The 19,073-nt window shown below is 33.3% G+C and overlaps 1 protein-coding gene across 2 annotated transcripts; it reads left to right on the top strand.

The window, feature by feature from the left end:
* Positions 1 to 12,963: 12,963 nt before the first annotated feature.
* On the top strand, positions 12,964 to 17,247 carry LOC107903346 (microtubule-associated protein TORTIFOLIA1). 2 transcript variants are annotated; one of them, XM_016829360.2, is made up of 5 exons: positions 12,964 to 14,119; positions 14,734 to 14,925; positions 15,116 to 15,215; positions 15,292 to 16,844; positions 16,937 to 17,247. In XM_016829360.2, the coding sequence occupies exons 1-5, from the start codon at positions 13,427 to 13,429 to the stop codon at positions 17,132 to 17,134; spliced, it is 2,736 nt and encodes a 911-aa protein (XP_016684849.1). In that variant the 5' UTR covers positions 12,964 to 13,426; the 3' UTR covers positions 17,135 to 17,247. The 2 variants fall into 2 exon arrangements, with proteins under 2 accessions (XP_016684849.1, XP_016684848.1); XM_016829359.2 differs by having other exon boundaries at positions 12,974 to 14,119; positions 15,289 to 16,844.
* The last annotated feature ends 1,826 nt before the right edge of the window (positions 17,248 to 19,073 follow it).

Genomic DNA, 19,073 nt, shown 5'->3' with positions numbered 1-19,073 from the left:
ATATATATTTATGGAGGAAATTAAATTTAAGTTAAAATATGCTTCAAGTTCCTATATATTTCATATATTAGAAATTTAGTCCGTCTACTTTTATTTTTAAGAATTTAATTCTTCTATTTTCTAGATTTAAAAACATAATTAAAAGTATTTTCTATTAAATTCATGTCAGTTACAATATCATTTTATTAACTACATGGTTATTAAGGGAATTTTTTTTATTTCAAAATATCATGCCAACGAATTTAATAAAATAATTTTGAGGTGTTAACAGTTAAACTTAAATTTTTAAATTCGAAATTAGAATAACTAAATTTCTAAAAATAAAATAAATAGACTAAATTCAAAATGTGCAAAGAGTACACGAACTTATAACTTATTTAAATTTAATATTATAACACATGATATTTTAATTAATAAAAATTTTAAATTTAATAATAAATTAAAAATTAAAATATCATATTAATTTTCGCTCTCTCCTCCCACTCTTTCTCCTTCTTTACTCCTCCACTTTTTTCTATTATCATATAGAGAGATTTTGCGTTGTCTCTTCCCATCAAAGTTTTAAGGAATTTTTTAATTTGTGGGCTTTGATGGATTTCAAGCATGAAAAATATATATATGTAACTTTAATTTACACAATTAGTTCCTATTTGCTGTGAGTTTGGAGAGAAATTATTTTTAATTAAAATAATTTTAATTATTGTAAATAATAGAGAAATTTAAAGCTTGGAGATGAACCTTCAACATGCAAGATAAGTTTGAACCATCCCAACACCATAATGCTTTCTTTGATGCCCTTGAGCACATAAAGTTGACCCAGCCCATGAAGGTTCAAACAAAATTAGTGGGTGGGTGTGAGATGGATGTTTATCTTTTATCTTTTTTATTTCATACTAGACTACTTAATTTTATCATCACAGTTATTTTTATGCTAATTTTAAAATTTTATTTTCAATTTATTGAGAAATATTTATTTTGATATTTTTAATATTTTTGATGTACTATATATTTTTTAAAATTATATAAAAATAATAAAAAATTAATATGGACAAGCTAAATCGAGCCTGGATTATAGCATTTTTATTCGGGTTGAGCTTGAGCAAAAGTTTAAACTCATTTTTTTAACTGGGCTGGACCAAGCTTAAGCTTAACAAAATAAGCCTAAATTTTTAGTTGAGTCCGGCCAGTCCATACACACCTTTAAAAATAACTTATTCATTAAAAAAATTGTGGGTTTTCCATGTAGTAATAGTGTACCAACCAAACTTTTATTTTATATAAATTAAAGAAAGACTAAAACGTGTTGTCCACACAAACTTTGGAGGTAATTCACCAAATGATTAGTTTCAATCATTTTAGTGAAAGAAAACACAAATGTTGAATTATCATCAACAACCCTAACAAATCTCTTACTAGTACCCATTTCCCACCAAAACCAATGACTTTTCTTTTAAACAAAAAAAATATATAATATTTTTATCTCTTGCTAATCATTAATCATCTGCTTTCCCATGTTCCAAGGGTTCCATTTCTCATTAGTGGACCCCCACCATTCATACCTCACCAATCAGATCAACGGTCAAGATCTACTTATTCCTTTTTAACTTGGCAAAATATTTTATTAATTCTAAATTAGTTTTAAACTTTAAAATATTTTAATTAACTAACAAGTGATTTGATAAAATGGAAGTTTTTTACCTATATAATACAAAATAATAAAAAAATAACAAAATAGTACTAAGGCCAAGTTATTGACGGAAATGGTATGGGCAGGGTGATGCCGCTTATGGCAGAGGCGTGACCATCCTGCCACCTGACACAAACAGTTGAAAAAAGTAAAAAAAAATTGAATCTGAAAAAAATTGAAAAAAATAAAATACTAGTCTTGTCTTACTCAGAAGCGGCACTAGTCTTGCCTCTATCAAAGGCAGCACTGGTCTTGCCTCTGCCAGGGGCGACACCAGTTGGTGACATGGCAGAGGTGGCACCAATACCCCAATCCCCTATTTAAACCCCTTAGTGTTAAAACGAATCACACAGCAGTAAAAAAAACTTGCAGAAAAAGAAAGGGAGGGAGAAGAGAAGAAAAAAATTTCAATAAAAAAAAGATTACAGAAGAGAAGAGAAGGAGAAAGAAGTGAAGAAATAAAATGTATCTTCTTTTTTTTTGTTATTTTTAAATAAAACAGATTATGATAAGAAAAAAAATATTTTGTTAGTATTAATATAATTTGTTTAGTGTTATTTTTATGTTTTATTTTAAAAGTTATTTTGTTTATTGTGATTTTTTAGTAAGTTTTGTATTTAGATTAATTATGTGTTTATTGTGAATGTTATGTTTTATTTTAATATATTTAAAATTGCATATTGATTAATTAATTTTTTTATTTAAGTAATTTATTTGTTGTTTGAAATTGTTTTGAGAAATTTTGTTTATTTTTTAACAGATTGAGTATTGAAGATAGATAATTAGTTTTTCGTATGCGCTTATTTCGATGGAATCATCTTGACAACAACTGTTGGATGCATATTTGAATGTCGGCAACAAATAGCAATGGGATTTAATAGAAATGTCTCGTTGGATGATATGAAGGGAAGGATTAACGCAAAAACTGTTAGACGTTGTGGGAGAAAGATCTCGAAACATTTTTACAAGTTTTCAATTTCGACAGATCCTATCAAATTCACCGAAATGGAACTTGTAGACGACGAAGACATGGAGACAATGATCGCTCTTTACTGTGAGAATGGGAGTGACAAAAATGCACCGATTCACTTATTTGCTGAGTTAGCCAGTATGGAGCAAAATGATGATCTCAATGCATATGATGAAGAACACGGAGCTCAAGAACCGTGCATGGTGGCTCCAATATCGTACGTTAATAGTGAATCAACTATACGTGGGATTGATAACGATCTTAATGTTACACTCGATATTGATGTGGTTGGTGATGATGGATACGATAGTAGTGATCCTTGTGATCAAGAGGTCGATAGTGATACTGATCCCGATGTGGACGATGTCCCTGATGATATTGACGATGAAGACGTGAAGGACGATGGAAACATTAACGCATCATCGGTCGGGAACCAGATGTGACGCATTGTGATACACAATAATCTTGGGCCACACATGTCGCTCATAAACCCTGACGCGGCGCATACAGCTGAGTTCCTGAAGTACCCTGAAATACTTCCTGCTCACCGGCTAACCGTAAGTTCCGAACTTGAGGAGTTGTTCGTAGGCCAGAGATTCAAAAGTAAAGAAGAGTGTGTTTTTGCTATTCAGAGGTATAGCATGAATATATCAGTGGATTACAAAGTTGCAGTGTCTAAACCGACATTATATATTGGGGAATGTTGGAAGTCGGCGGAAGGCTGCAATTGGCAGGTATGAGCTGCATTTATTCAAAATTCGCAGATATGGGAGATACGTAAATTTGTTGGGCCTCACACATACACATCAACACATATGTCAGAAGATCATCAAAAACTTGATTCCAAAACTATCTGTACGTGTATCATGCCAATGGTGAAGGACATGCCGACAATTAAAGTTTTGGTACTGATAGCCGAAATGCAGGCACGATTTCAGTATCGAGTATCATATCGAAAGGCGTGGATAGCTAAACAGATGGCAATAGAGCAATTGTATGAGGATTTCGATGCGTCATATAATGAGCTACAGGGATGGATAGCCGCTATACGAGAGTACGTACCGGGGACTGTAATTGAGTTACAGACACGACCTTATTACGGCCCGGATGACCAACTACAGTCGGGAAAAAGAATTTTTCATCAGATGTTCTGGACTTTTGATCGATGTGTTCGCATTTCCCCACTGCAAGCCGTTCGTGCAAGTGGATGGGACCTGGGTATATGGAAAATATACACAGATCTTACTTCTTGCGGCTGCTCAAGACAGCAACAGGAACGTGCTCTCAATAGCATTTGCCATCGTAGATAACAAGAACATGGAATCGTGTGAATTCTTCCTTACCAACCTGTGGAGGTATGTTATTAGCAACGATAATATTTGCATCATCTCCGATAGAGAGAATGGATTAATTGCTGCCATTAGACGTTCCGGTGTACCATGGAGATCCATTTACTACATTCAACATATCACGACTAACTTCCATCGAGATTATAAGAATGCAGACTGGAAGAGACAAGTTTTGAATATGGGTAAATGATTACCTTATATTTTCAATATAAGTTTTTATGTTTTAGGGAAATACTGTAACTTATCTTTTCTTTATACATATACAGTGCATAAGCTAGAGCCACACATTTTTCGCCAAAGAATGATTAGACTTGAGAATGACATGGAGGGTCAAACGAATACATCTTTCCGACAGTGGTTGGGTACTATAAAGCCGTGGTACTGGGCTCAAAGTTTTGACGAGGGGTTTCGTTATGGTCAGATGACCACAAACTTAGTAGAGGGAGTCAACGCTATGTTGTTGAAAATACGACATCTTCCGATTTTATCTGTCTTCTCGGCTACATTATACAGGTTAGCTACCTTGATGCCAAGAATGGGTCAGCAACAAGTCAACCAGATGGAGGCAGGACACGTGTTTGTCGAAGATGTTAGAGATGCAATGGTTGTAAATCGTCAGATGGCGAGGTCGATGAATGTAGAAATATATTCACGACGCCTTGAAACGTTTTGTGTTACGAAGACATTGGTCATCAACCCGGCATACCACCTAAGTCCTATGGAGTTGATCTCCAAAACAGACGGTGCGATTGCAAGAGATTCCAAACCCTTTATTATCCAAGTGCGCATGTTGTAGTAGCGTCTGCTAAAGTGAAATTTAATGTTGAACAATTTATCGATGATGTATACACACTTGAGCTCACGTTACGTGTCTGGGAAAATGAGTTCCCCGTCCTACCTGACCTGTCTACGTGGAAGGTGCCTCTGATGACTTTTGAGCTTGTCTCAAACAAAGGGCTACGTAAGAATCTGAAAGGTCATCCGCAATCATCCAGAATCCGCAATAAAATGGACATTAGGGAGAAATCTAACGGTAAGATTGTAGATTATGCAGGTTAGCTGGTCATTCCCAGAACAAATGCCCGCAACGAAACTATCATTTGGACAATCGTCACAATCTGGTAGGAATTGAGCTTATGTTGTAATGTATTTAATTTATATAAAAAATTATATTGCAAAGTTTGTTCCAATTTGATTAATATTGTAATGTATTTAATTTATATTAGTAGACTAAATTTGTTACAAGTTTTAGTGTTTTAATGTTAAAAAATGTCCAAATTAATCTAATTTAAGTTATGGTCAAATATTGTTCCACTTTTCAAAGTTCTAATTAATCTAATTAAATATATCAAAAAAATACAAACTTTTTAATATCAAAACCCTAAGAGACCCCTAAAATTGATGGTTTGATAGTGTGGTCCTAGGGGTATATTTATGCGGAGGTCAACGTTCACATTATGGGTGATTGCGACGACTAACATCCTCTTCAATCGCAGGTGAGGGTGTCTGATACATAGAAGAAAAATCATATGGCTCGAATGGCATCGATGAACTTGAGCCGGAAGGAGTGCCATGCTGCGGTGGATACAACCCAATAGGAGTGGAGTACTGCAGTGGATAGGGGTCGGGGTAGTGCTATAATACGGTGGATATAGGCCGGGAGAAGTGTTGTGCTGCGGTGGGTACGACCCAAAGATATCAAGCCCGTAATGGTATCCGCCCCCTGATGAGCCCAGGAAATAGTCATTGCCCGGTAAATCCGGATGATAAGAAGTATCGGCCGAATGTGAATGCGATGACGAGCCCGGTAAATAGTCATTGCTCTGGAAATTCGGATGATAAGAAGTATTAGCCGAATATGAATACGATCGCTCAGACTCGACCTCCGGCTCTGGGTCAAGCTCTGGATTTGGCTGTGGGTCGGACTCTATATCGGCCACTGGCTCGTATGCCCTAGATCGCTGCACGTGCGAAGGGATTATAATCGACTGCCCACCAAGTAAATATGGCTTCCCCATACTAGAGTACCATTGTATGTACTCTAACGATGGTCGCAAATTGGAAGAAATATCCATCTGAGGTCTTCGAGCCATCCAATTCTCCCACACCGCAACAAATCTCCGGTGCATAACCCCCTAATGCTGTCCATGTTTCCCTCTCTTGTTGATGCCGTGAACCTCCCCTACCTGCATTGGCAGATCCAGGATATACTAGATGCAACCAAACTGTCGTAGTACTCGATCCCCGTGGTACAACTCGACTACATTGAAACTGATAATTGGTGCATTAGTACACCACAATTAAAAATCAACGTAGGCAGACGAAGGTATAATAGCCGCAATTTCTAGTCTACAATATGACATCCATATAAACTGCATGATTAATATCGTGGCTAAAATTTAACACGGTTCGAGTAAGATATACAAAGCAATTACATGTCACGAATATTTGAATAGCTTACCCCTTCCTCGGCATGTTGTTCAATCATTAGACGATATATCGGGACAGTATACAACCTCCCGATACCCGGATAAATACTCCATCTACGAAAATAATTTTCAAGTAAATATAGTACCGTTAGAATAGTATCATTATAAAGAAATTGTCAATTGCTAACAAGTTAAATTTTATCACCTGTTAACTAGCGGAAATACGTATGGTTGGTGACTAACCGATGCCAACAATGACATCCGATAAAGAGCCCATGATTGCAAGAATAGAAGGCATCCACCCATGTCTACGGCATCAAGCTTTCTCGGACATGATACAACATAGCCAGAACTGCAGAACCCCAACTATACGAGCGAACATTACGCAAATCAGCTAACAGAGGTAAATACTTTAAATGAACCTTGTTGTTGTTCGAATTGGGCATCAATACAGCCCCTATGATATGCATAATGTATGCTCGAGCTGCGCACACCAACTCTTCTTCAGTGGCATTAACTGATAAATGTTGAAAATTGGCTTTTAGCTATGTAAATTTCAACTATGAAAAAGTAGAATCAGCATCGCCGGGCGAAGCTCCTAGTAAGCTATAACAAAGTGCAGCCGGCTCAGCTATCGCACTTACGCCTGTGACGGCATCCCCGTCGATTAGGAGCCCAAAGTGCAATGCAACATCCTCCAGAGTGACAGTGCACTCCCCACACGGCAAATGAAAAGTGCAGGTCTCCGGTCGCCAACGCTCGACCAATGCGGATATTAAATCATACCACAAATCGAACGTTCGGGTCAATATTGCTGACCCAAATCCAGCTAGCTCCAAGTAGGGCATCAGTCGTGCATATGGGGAATATCCTAAACCATTCACCCGGCCCCTTAATACGCGGTACGAGTCCTGACAGTGTTAAATTACAGAAAATAGTTATAATAACATAATTTATTTCCTTAAATTACATAGATCTTTTTTTAATGGAACTCGTGATTAACAAATAACTATATTTTATCATATTATTAACTGTGTCACATATGTGAGGAACATCCTTCTTGATCAATAAAGTCATTGCGATGCCTGCAATTTCAAAATAAATTTTGATTATTAATTTTAATGTTTGATGGATTTTAAATATTTATTAGAATAACTAAATTTTATATATTGCTTTTAATTACAAAAAAATAGCAAACAATTTTTTCAACAACATATTTTTTTGCTATATTACATTAAAAAAATAAATATATCCAACTCAAATACAAATATTTTTATTATAATTTAAAATATATAAAATAAATAAAATATTTTGGTTTAAAATATAATATATTTAATACACCCAGCATTTAGTTCAATATATTTTAATTTAATTTATTGGAAAATAAAAAAATTTCGTATAATATTTTAATTTAATAAGTAAAATATTTTAATTAAATTCATTTCGAAATAAAAAAATTTCGTATTTCTAAAATTTTTAAAATTTTCAGATTCTATTTTTTAAAATATACTATTTTCGAATTTTATTTTTTATCTTATTTTAGTACATAATGTTTCAAATGTATTAATTTAGTGTTTTTAAAAAAACTCTGATTTTGTCCATTTGTTTGTATTTCTAAAATATTCGGATTTTATTTTTTAAAATATACTATTTTTCGTATTTTATTTTTTATCTTATTTTAGTACATAATGTTTCAAATGTATTATTTTAGTGTTTTTAAAATAACCCCGATTTTGTCTCTTTGTTTGTATTTTTAGAATATTCAGATTTTATTTTTTAAAATATACTATTTTTCGTATTTTATTTTTTATCTTATTTTAGTACATAATGTTTCAAATGTATTATTTTAGTGTTTTTAAAATAACCCTGATTTTGTCACTTTATTTATATTTCTAAAATATTCGGATTTTCTTTTTTAAAATATACTATTTTCGTATTTTATTTTTTATTTTATTTTAGTACATAATGTTTCAAATGTATTATTTTAGTGTTTTTAAAATAACCCTGATTTTGTCCCTTTGTTTATATTTCTAAAATATTTGGATTTTATTTTTTAAAATATACTATTTTCGTATTTTATTTTTTATCTTATTTAAGTACATAATGTTTCAAATGTATTATTTTAGTGTTTTTAAAATAACCTTAATTTTGTCCCTTTGTTTGTATTTCTAAAATATTAGAATTTTATTTTTTAAAATATACTATTTTCGTATTTTATTTTTTATCTTATTTTAGTACATAATGTTTCAAATGTTTAGTGTTTTTAAAATAACCCTGATTTTGACCCTTTGTTTGTATTTCTAAAATATTCGGATTTTATTTTTTAAAATATACTATTTTCGTATTTTATTTTTATCTTATTTTAGTACATAATGTTTTAAATGTATTATTTTAGTGTTTTTTAAATAACCCTAATTTTGTCCCTTTGTTTGTATTTTTAAAACTTTTGGATTTTATTTTTTTAAAATATACTATTTTCGTATTTTATTTTTTATATTATTTTTATACTATTTTCATATTTTATTGTATTTTTCTCATATTCTATTTCTTTTCGTATTTTTTTTCATTAAGATATTTTTTTCATATTTTCTTTTTTATACTATTTTTGTAAAATAGTATAAAAATCACATCACATAAAAAATAAAAAATTAAAATAATCAGAATATAACATACCAAAGAAATTTTATAAAAAATATATCTAATCAACCTGAAACACATTTAACAAATAAAATAAATACAAACATATCTTAATATCTCTTTTTATTCAAATAACACCTTGCAAAAAAAATAAATTTATAAATTAAATCTAAATTAAATCAAATTCAAATCAACAATAATAATAGTGTAGTGGTTAAAATACTTGCTTAAAAAATTACCCTTTTTTTCCTTCCTTCCCTCCCTCTTCTTCTCCTCCTCCTTTTCTTTTTCTTTTTCATTTTTCTTCCCTTCCCTCGCGTATGGTTGCTCCTTCTTCTTCTTCTCTTCTTTTCTTCTTTTCTTCTTCTCTTCTTTCTTTTCTCTCCTTTCTTTTCTTTCCTTTCTTCCCGAATGAGCTAGGGGACCATAATATATGGTCCCAAACAGAGAAGAAGCCAAAACCCCAAAACCCCCATGACTAAAAAGTCATATCACGGCGCCGTTGGTGGCAGTGGCACCAGCGGTGCTGCCACTGGCACTAGCATTGGCACCATCGGTGCCGCCTGTGGCAGGCCCACCACCAATCTGCTGCCTTTTTTTTAGCTTTTTTTTTAGCTTTATACTGTTTTTCTTTGTTTTTTTTAATTGTTTTGTGTCAGATACCAGGGTGGTGCCGCCTCTGGCGGTGGCGTGACCACCCTGGTTATACCATTTTCGTATTTAAATTTTAAGCTGTATTATTTAAGTTTTTTTTGTAATACCATATAGGTAAAAAACCCATGAAATGGTAAGACATATTATATCTTCAAGAGAAGTTTCAGGTCTAAACTTTGGAGATGATATTATTAAAAGAAGTATTCACGAATCTCAAATATGGATAATAAAACGAACATGAAGTATACTAAATAAATTGTTTTAATTACATTTCTAAATTAATAAAGTTGTATTAGGTATTTCTATTACTAAAATTATCAATTTAATCATTAAATGACATGTTAGATCCTATGCAGTATAATTTGAAATGAAAATCTTTTTTTAAAAAAATAAATTTATTAATTCATTCAATAAATGGAACCATACAATTTAGGGGGAAAAATAACAAATTCTCATCGTAGACGGTGAAGGATAAGCTTCACCAACACAACAAAGGCTTTAGCCTTAGCATCAATAGAACATCATGACAAGTTGACAATTGGCTTTGTCATAACTCAATCACAATATATCTAGAGTGATTGCAAGCACTTAATATGATAAGGAAATCAACCCCAAATGGTCCAAAGCGGCAAGCAACAATTGATAAAAGAATCGAGCATTCACCAAACTAGAGAGGACGACAACAAAATACATCACTAAAATCACTTGTAAAACTAATGTTACATGCAAGTAAGACTAAAAAACGTGCTACAAGAGTAGATAAAAACTTATAAAACTGAAAACTTATTAAACAATGGAAAAACAAACAAAAAAATATAAAACTTAAGACAATACGGGTCCAAATTGACTCATGAAATCATTTATTATTGTTCACACTAATATAGTAAAAATCATATAAAACTTTAGAAAAATAAATATAATAAAAATATCGGTTTTGATATTTTCAAAGCTGTAAAAGAAGATTTATTGTTCACACTCCTTTTATTCTTAGTTTTTACAATCAAACATTATTGGACAATGTTTTACTTTAAAAATTTTATTTTAAATTATATTACATAAGATTTGATGCTATTTGATGGTTCCATTAATAGTTTTAATGGCAAAAGGGCATAATTGATATAACATAGATAGCTTGGGAATATAATTAGAACTTTTAAACTTTAGGGACTAATTTAAAATGTGGGTCATAGCTTCGGGATGTTTGGTACAATTTAACTGTTAAATGATACATCAAATGTTCAGTGACCTAATTTAAAATACAAAAAATAATATTGTAAAAATAGATGTTTTAAAATATTAGTTTTAGCTTTCAAAGTTTTTATAGAAATTTTTATCTTTCACTTTTTTTTACAATTTTACTTTATTTTCGGTTTTTGTTTTTAAAAGTTATGCGTCAACTTTCTATTTATTTAAATTTTAGCTACATAAGGTTTGACGTGTTATTTAACGGTTAAATTAACGATTTCAATAACGAAAAGACTTGGTTGATATAACATTGATAGTTTAAGGTTATAATTCAAACATTTTAAAATTTGAGGACTAATTTAAAATAAAAGTTATAATTAGAGATGTCTGGTACAATTAACTCATAATATTATTATAAGTGATAAACAACATTCAATCTTGTCATTAAACTCTCTCTCTCTCTTACTTATATCTTTGAATTTAAATTTCGTTAATCAATTTAATCATCATATTATTATTGTCTTGTCGATAATTTAAAAAAGTCGATTAAAAATACTTTTCTACTAATAAAAAATATAATTAAAAAATATATTTTTTTCACTCAAACGAAAAAACAAAAATTTAGGTTTTTTCTTTTTAGCTTTTTATGTTGATAGACAGGGGCGAAGCCAGAAGATTTTTTTAGGGGGGCAGGATAAAATTTTAATTTTTTATAGTTTATATTTTTATAATTTATAAAAGATTAAATTGAATTTTATAATTTTAAGAGGAATCAAAGTGTAATTTTACTTTTATTAATTTAAAATTTTTAAAAAATTTAAGGACCTATAATAAAAATTTTTTATTTTAGGGGAGCTGGATCCCATGATAACCCCCTGACTACACCCCTGTTGATAGACTGCTTTTAATATGTTCTATACTTTTATGTTTGAATAATTTAGAAGTTTCTTGTTGTGTATGTTAGTGTTGTAGCAAAAAATAGCAACCTAGCTACCAACACAGAGTAGTAGACAAATGGGTCTACATCCTTTACAGCCTCAAGTGAATGATATGGGAATATATTAACTTTTTCATTAAGTTTGTTATAGATTAATGAAGTATTAATTTAGTTATAAAATTATTGTTATTTATCTATCTATTCTATATTTAACTGTATTAAATTTTTGTCACCCTTAATTAGTTCACCAACTTAATTATGAAATTACAAAAATAATTATGATTTTAAATTATAATTAATGTTATTATAATGACATTTTTTGTTTTTTATTTTTATACTTTTATATCATCTTTAAAGAAAAGAATTAAAAGTTACAAATCCAGATATTGAACATGTGTTCAATAATATTAAACTACGAATATGTTACCACTTTACTTATATTCATCATTTATTAAATTTTAAATAAAATATTTTCTTCCACCCCACATTGTGAGTGTAATAAAATCTAGTACTTATATTACGTCTTTTACTAAGTTATGCTATTAGTCAATTAAGCACTAACTCAATTCGTATAATAAAAAATATTTTTATTATTTTTATTTTTCATCTATATGGTGTGTACGAATTGGAGTATAAATTAAACCTTTTAAAATTCTAATTATCAAATTTAAATATATATTTATGGAGGAAATTAAATTTACGTTAAAATATGTTTCAATTTCCTATTTTTTTCATATGTTTGGATTTTGTCCGCTTACTTTTATTTTTAGGAATTTAGTCCAATTATTGACATTGTTAAAAGTTTTTATTAAATTCATGTCTATTACGACATTATTTTATTGATTACAAGATTATCAAATGAATTTTTTATTTTAAAATATCATGCCAACAAATTCAACAAAATAATTTTATTCTAAAAATAAAATAAAAAGACTAAATTCAAAATTTGCAAAAAGTACATGTATTTAAGTTTTTTTTAAAAAAAAAGAAAAACTTCATTAATAGTTTGATAAATTAATCTAATTATTTTTAGTGGATAGAATAATTACTTTTTTTTCTATTATTTTTATATCCTATTCTATTAATGCAAAATTACTAAGTCTGCCATCTTCACTAAATCTTTAAAAATTTAAACTTTTGATTTCAGAAAAAATCAAAATCCTTGTTTTTTTCATTCTATTCAGATCTTAGCTTTACTCTTACTCCATCTCATTGCTCAAAACTCAAATCTTTGAATTCTTATATCTCTTTCTTCATCAATTTTCCTTTCAATGTATGCAAAATCCATTTCCTTTTTTCTTTTAATTCTTTTCAGTTTATAGAATAATTTCGTCCCCTCAAAAATCCCCTTTTTTTTTCTTTGTTTCAGTCTCTAAAAATCCCAGTTTCATCTTTAGAGAGATTCACACATTTCCTCTTACTGAACTCCAAAAGTTTTCTGTTTTTCCTCTTAGTACAAAACTGTCCCATTTCCTCAATATCCCATCTTTTTCTCCTTGTTTAATCTGTGAAAATCCCATTGTTTTGCCCCTTCATTCCAATCTTTGAATTCCCATTTTTTCAAAAAAAAATCCCACAATGAGTAATTCCCAAGTATCCAAATCAACAAAACCTTCAAAGGTTTCAACTTTAACTCCTCCTTCAAACCCTTCAAAACCCTCTTCACTATCTTCTCACCTTGCAATGGTAGAATTTAAGCAAAGGATTTTAACCTTACTTTCCAAGATTTCAGACCGTGACACTTACCAGATTGCCGTTGAAGATCTTGAAAAGATTATCCAATCTCTTGCCCCTGAATCCCTTCCCATCTTACTAAACTGCTTATTTGATTCTTCCAATGATCCAAAACCAGCTGTAAAAAAAGAATCTTTAAGGTTACTTTCAATGCTATGTAATTGCCATGGTGAATTGGCAGCTCCCCAATTGACAAAAATCATTGCCCACATTGTTAAAAGGTTAAAAGATGCAGATTCTGGGGTGAAAGATGCTTGTCGTGATTCCATTGGTGCCCTTTCAGGACAGTATTTGAAAGGGGAAAATGGAGGGACTATGATGGGATTGTTTGTAAAGCCGTTGTTTGAAACAATGAGTGAACAGAACAAAGGGGTCCAATCTGGTGCAGCAACATGTATGGCTAAAATGGTGGAATGTGCTGGTGATCCTCCTTTGACTGCTTTTCAGAAGCTTTGCCCAAGGATCTGCAAGTTGTTGAATAGTCAGAATTTTATGGCTAAGGCTTCCCTTTTGGCAGTAGTGGCAAGTTTGTCACAGGTTCGAGCAATGTAGTTATTTTTTAGCTTGATTTTTTGATAATTTACATTGTTGAATTCATATGGATATTGATGGTTTTATATTGTTAGTTTTTGGAATGTTAAATGGCAGCTCAAGTGATAAGTCTTATAGTTTCTTAATTGTTTTACTGTGTGCTTGTTTATTTGGTTGCTGTCAATGAGCATTTTCTTGGTAAAAGTACCATGGAGGCCAAGCGCAAATTGTTTTTGTTTTGGTTATAAATTTCAGTCTTTTGTAGTGTTAAAAACTGAGGATGTTGATGGAATAACTAGAAAATGACACTTGGTGTGCCACATTTACCTTCTGCTGATGTATAAGGACCAGTTTTTAATAGCAAAACACGATGAAATTTTTCATAGAAGGGCCAGTTTGTTTTTTGATCTTATGTATATGCATAATTTGCCTATTCTTTGAGTTGCGGCCGGGGGGGGGGCAAAATGCAATCTGATTTCTAGTATAGGTGTCTCCATGGTACTTTTACCACATTTTCTTATGTTTGATTGTACAAAATAGGTAGAAACCTTTTATTAAAGCATTTCGAAAAAAATGAACTAAATGAAGTTTTTCAAAAAGTTATGATGACATTGTTGCAGGTGGGAGCAATTCCACCTCATAGCTTGGAAGCTTTGCTGCAAAGCATCCATGAATGCCTTGGGAGCACAGATTGGGTGACACGGAAGGCAGCTGCTGATACTTTAAGTGCTTTGGCACTCCATTCAAGCAATTTGATTGCAGATAGAGCATCTTCGACAATAACGGTATTGGAGGGTTGCCGCTTTGACAGGGTAGCTTTCTCAATCCATTTTACTTTCATTTACTGTTGACATACACTCAATGCCATATGTCTAAGCAATGTAACTCTTGCATTGTGGTCCTCTAAATGATGCTGTTCCTTGGTGTTTATATATACACGGTGTTACACTGCCTTATGGAATTCGTATCGTGTTGGATAATGTTTAATTATTGGTAAAACAGATGAAACCTGTGAGAGATGCTATGACTGAAGCTTTGCAATTATGGAAGAAGATTGCAGGGAAAGGGGATGATGGAGCCGTAGATGATCAGAAGTCTCATGGTAAGTATATGTTAATTATGTGTTTCTAAGTTTTATCGAGTTGTCTTGGATAAATTTATTTCAATTACTGCAGCAGATGGTGACAATCATCAGTCAGATGAATCATCACAAAAGAATGGCTTGAAAAATCCGAATGCTTGTGATAAAAAACCAGATCCATCGGCAAAGGATTTGTCTAATAATCTTTCCCCTTATTCGGATTCTGTTTCGGAAGGCAAATGTGGAACCATTCCTGACAAAGCAGTTGTAATATTAAAGAAGAAAGCACCTCTATTAACGGACAAAGAGTTAAATCCCGAATTCTTCCAGAAACTTAAAACTAGGGGTTCTGGTGATTTGCCGGTTGAAGTAGTTGTTCCTCGTAGATACCTTAATTCTTCAAACTCAAAGAACGAGGAAGAATCAGAACCAAATGATTCAGACTTGAGAAGAAGGTCGAATTATACGGGAAACAACCAGGCAGATGATTTCCATGCATCCTTTGGTGGCACAAACCATAACATTGATAGAGGAGCTTCTGGTGTGTCCAATAAATGGCCTGAAGAGAAGAAAAATGGAAAAAACTTACGAACAAAGGCTTTTGATGGTGATGATAGGATAGATGTAAATCAAAGAGAACCATCCGGAAATCGTTTGGGTTTCTCGAAGGTGGATGGACAGTCTGATGGATCCTTCATCAACAACAAAGGAAATTGGTTGGCTATCCAAAGGCAGTTATTGCAGCTTGAGAGGCAGCAAGGGCATCTCATGAACATGTTGCAGGAGTTTATGGGTGGTTCTCATGATAGCATGGTAACTTTGGAGAACAGAGTTAGGGGTCTTGAGAGAATTGTTGAAGACATGGCTCGGGATTTATCAATATCATCGGGAAGGAGAGGTGGTAATTTTATGGCTGGATTTGAAGGATCGTCTAATAGACCTTTAGGGAAGTATAATGGCTTCTCTGACTATGGTTCCAAGTTCAGTGGACGAATCCCATATGGAGAAAGGTTTGCACAGACTGATGGAATTGCTCCAGTTGGGAGAGGAAGGGGACCTTCTTGGAGATCTGAAACGTCTGATGATTGGGATTTCCCTGCGTTTAATGCATCAAGGAATGGACAATTTCAATCAAGAAGAGCTCCAGCTAGCAGCGGCCTGGATGGTAGATCACCCAAATCAGAACACGAGAGTGATCAGATTGGTGGCAGGAGAGGTTGGGACAAGGGTCCCGGGCCTGAAAGACTTGGTGAAGGACCTTCAGCTAGAAGTGTCTGGCAGGCATCGAAGGATGAAGCTACCTTGGAAGCAATTCGTGTTGCTGGGGAGGACAATGGAGCATCTCGAACTGGACGTGTGCCTGAATTAACCGCTGAAGCTCTAGGAGATGATAATGTTGGACCAGAACGAGATCCAGTCTGGACTTCTTGGAGCAATGCAATGCATGCCCTTCAAGTAGGCGATATAGATTCTGCTTACGCTGAAGTTCTATCAACGGGTGATGATCTCTTGCTTATAAAGCTAATGGACAAATCAGGTCCTATGGTTGACCAGCTATCAAATGAGATAGCAAACGAAACCTTGCATGCTATCGTGCAATTCCTTCTAGAACCCGATTTGTTCGATATCTGTCTCTCCTGGATTCAACAGGTATCGGTTCTCATCTCAATCTCTTACCATTCAAAGTTCAAGATGCTTTATCGAGTCTCTAATTAGTTTTATTTCTCTTATAACTTTTTCAGCTAGTTGAAGTGGTGTTAGAAAACGGATCAAACGCATTAGGTATTCCGATGGAGTTGAAGAAAGAGCTTCTATTGACTTTGCATGAAGCAGCATCCACAATGGATCCGCCGGAGGATTGGGAAGGCGTGGCACCCGACCAACTCTTATTGCAGTTAGCATCTGCCTGGGGGATTGAATTGCAACAATTTGGTAAGTAATCTGTGTCTGGCAATGAAACCATGTGTTGTATTTTAAAACTTCTTGATCAGGATACTGATTCATTACATTTTTTTTACATGAAGTAAATGGTAAGTGAAAGAATTTTTTTTTTTCTATTCCCAAATAGTTTATGATGGCATTGTGTTATAAGTATAAATATTTGATCTATTCAAAGCTGGCTTAGGCTATACTCATAAATTTTTGTATGTCATGTAAAATGGTGGCCTCTGATGTAAATGTAATCATGAATGATATACCTTATTTAGTTAAAAAAAGTATGGGCTTATTTGAATAAATTGTAATAGTTTAAGGGCTTTTTTAGTATATTAGCCCCTTTTTTAGTATGATATTGCAGGTTGGATTATTTTTCTGACAAAATAGATTTGTCCATTTAAACCAAATTTTTTTGGTACATGAAGAAGAGTTGCACAAAATCTGTCTTTAGTAATACCCAATCTATCATTTGGCGTTTTGCACATTAGATCAGCAGCAAAGTTTGCTTCCCTGTGAACGTGAGAGATGTTAACAGTCCATTCTCTGTTGCATAGGTTCCTGATACCCACTACCATAGGGTCAGGTGTATTTTCCTCGCTACCAGCTTCGATTCGTTTAATGGCCACCACACTGTCTGTTTCCAAAAGAGCTTGTCTGTAACCTCCATTCCAAGCGATGGACAAGCCATCATAAATAGCCCATAGCTCCGCACATATAGGCGAACATCCCCTGATTCTCTGATCCCTGATTGTCTCTAATCACTCCAGCTGCCGTTACTGTGTAATCCTTATAAATAGCCGAGCCGTTGATCTTGACCCATCCCGAAGGGTACTCATGTTGGATCTAAGTCCCTCTACTAAGCAGCTTTCTCTAAAGTGCTGCGCCAAGCTCAAGCTTTGCCTAATGATTTCATCTGATGAGCAGTTCATATTTTGAAAAATAAATCCATTCCTTTGCTTCCAAAGGCTCCAACAGATTATAGCAAATAGAGTGTTCCACTGCACATTATAATCTCCTTAACTTTCAGTGTTCTTAAGATTTGCAAACAGCCAATAAGTTAAGTTAGAGGCGAAAAACTTTTGCTGATCTGAACCCGGTAAAATCCCTTTCCAAACCATGGCAGCTGATGGACCATCCCTTACAGTAAGTAATGAGCTTTCCTGAACTGATCCACACAACTCACAAGATGGATCTGAAGTTATTCCTCTGCGATATTTTTCCAAATTCGTAAGTATTGTTAGCGCGCCACGTTCTTTCTGTTAGCCTAGTATAGACGTCCGAGATCGTGAAGTGACCATTGTCCATCCTGTTCCAACAAATAACATCGGGCCCAGCATCTGCTCTTGGAGGTACAATACCAGAGATGTGAAGCAAAACGAGATGACTCAACCAGGCTGATAACACTCCCCATTTCCAATTCCCATCTTCGCCTACAAACTCCCTCACTGTAGCCATTTTGTTTATACCATGAGAAGTGATCCTAGCGTCCAAAGTGGACCCGTATCCGGTACCCAGTTATCCATCCAAAACTTAATGGTTTCGCCATTGAGCACACTCCAAATAATTTTGTTCCGGACTTCATTCCAAACCTTAGGAAGGGATCGCCACACATAGGAATAACTACTCCGGTAAATACTTTCTGGGCATATATCAACCATCTTATACTTGCTCTTTAGAACTTTCACCCAATGTGAAGCCAATTTCGTAATCAATGCTTGCATTTAGTGATTGAATTTGGAGAGTTTGTGAACATGATAGAGACCATGTCTTTGAATGTGTTCGGATAAGTGAGTATGGTGTTTGGAACAAGTATTTTGATTTCACGGAATTGATTTGTTAATGTTTGAGGTGATTTCATGAGGGCAAATTGTATCTCCATCAATCGAGATGCTCCTGGCTCTGTGAATCCGCACTCATAATTGGCCTCTCAAGACATTCGAGCTC

This window comes from Gossypium hirsutum, chromosome A04 (assembly GCF_007990345.1).
Source record: "Gossypium hirsutum isolate 1008001.06 chromosome A04, Gossypium_hirsutum_v2.1, whole genome shotgun sequence".
In the NCBI taxonomy this organism is placed as follows: domain Eukaryota; kingdom Viridiplantae; phylum Streptophyta; class Magnoliopsida; order Malvales; family Malvaceae; genus Gossypium; species Gossypium hirsutum.
Note: the sequence above shows the minus strand (reverse complement) of the source record. Positions and strands in the feature narration are given on the sequence as shown.

Bases quoted from the DNA above. Each gene is read 5' to 3' on its own strand.
- LOC107903346 (XM_016829359.2), top strand. From the start codon at position 13,427: ATGAGTAATTCCCAAGTATCCAAATCAACAAAACCTTCAAAGGTTTCA. The intron at 14,926-15,115 runs GTAGCTTTCTCA...TTGGTAAAACAG, and splicing joins AGGGTTGCCGCTTTGACAGG to ATGAAACCTGTGAGAGATGC. The intron at 15,216-15,288 runs GTAAGTATATGT...CAATTACTGCAG, and splicing joins AGATGATCAGAAGTCTCATG to CAGATGGTGACAATCATCAG.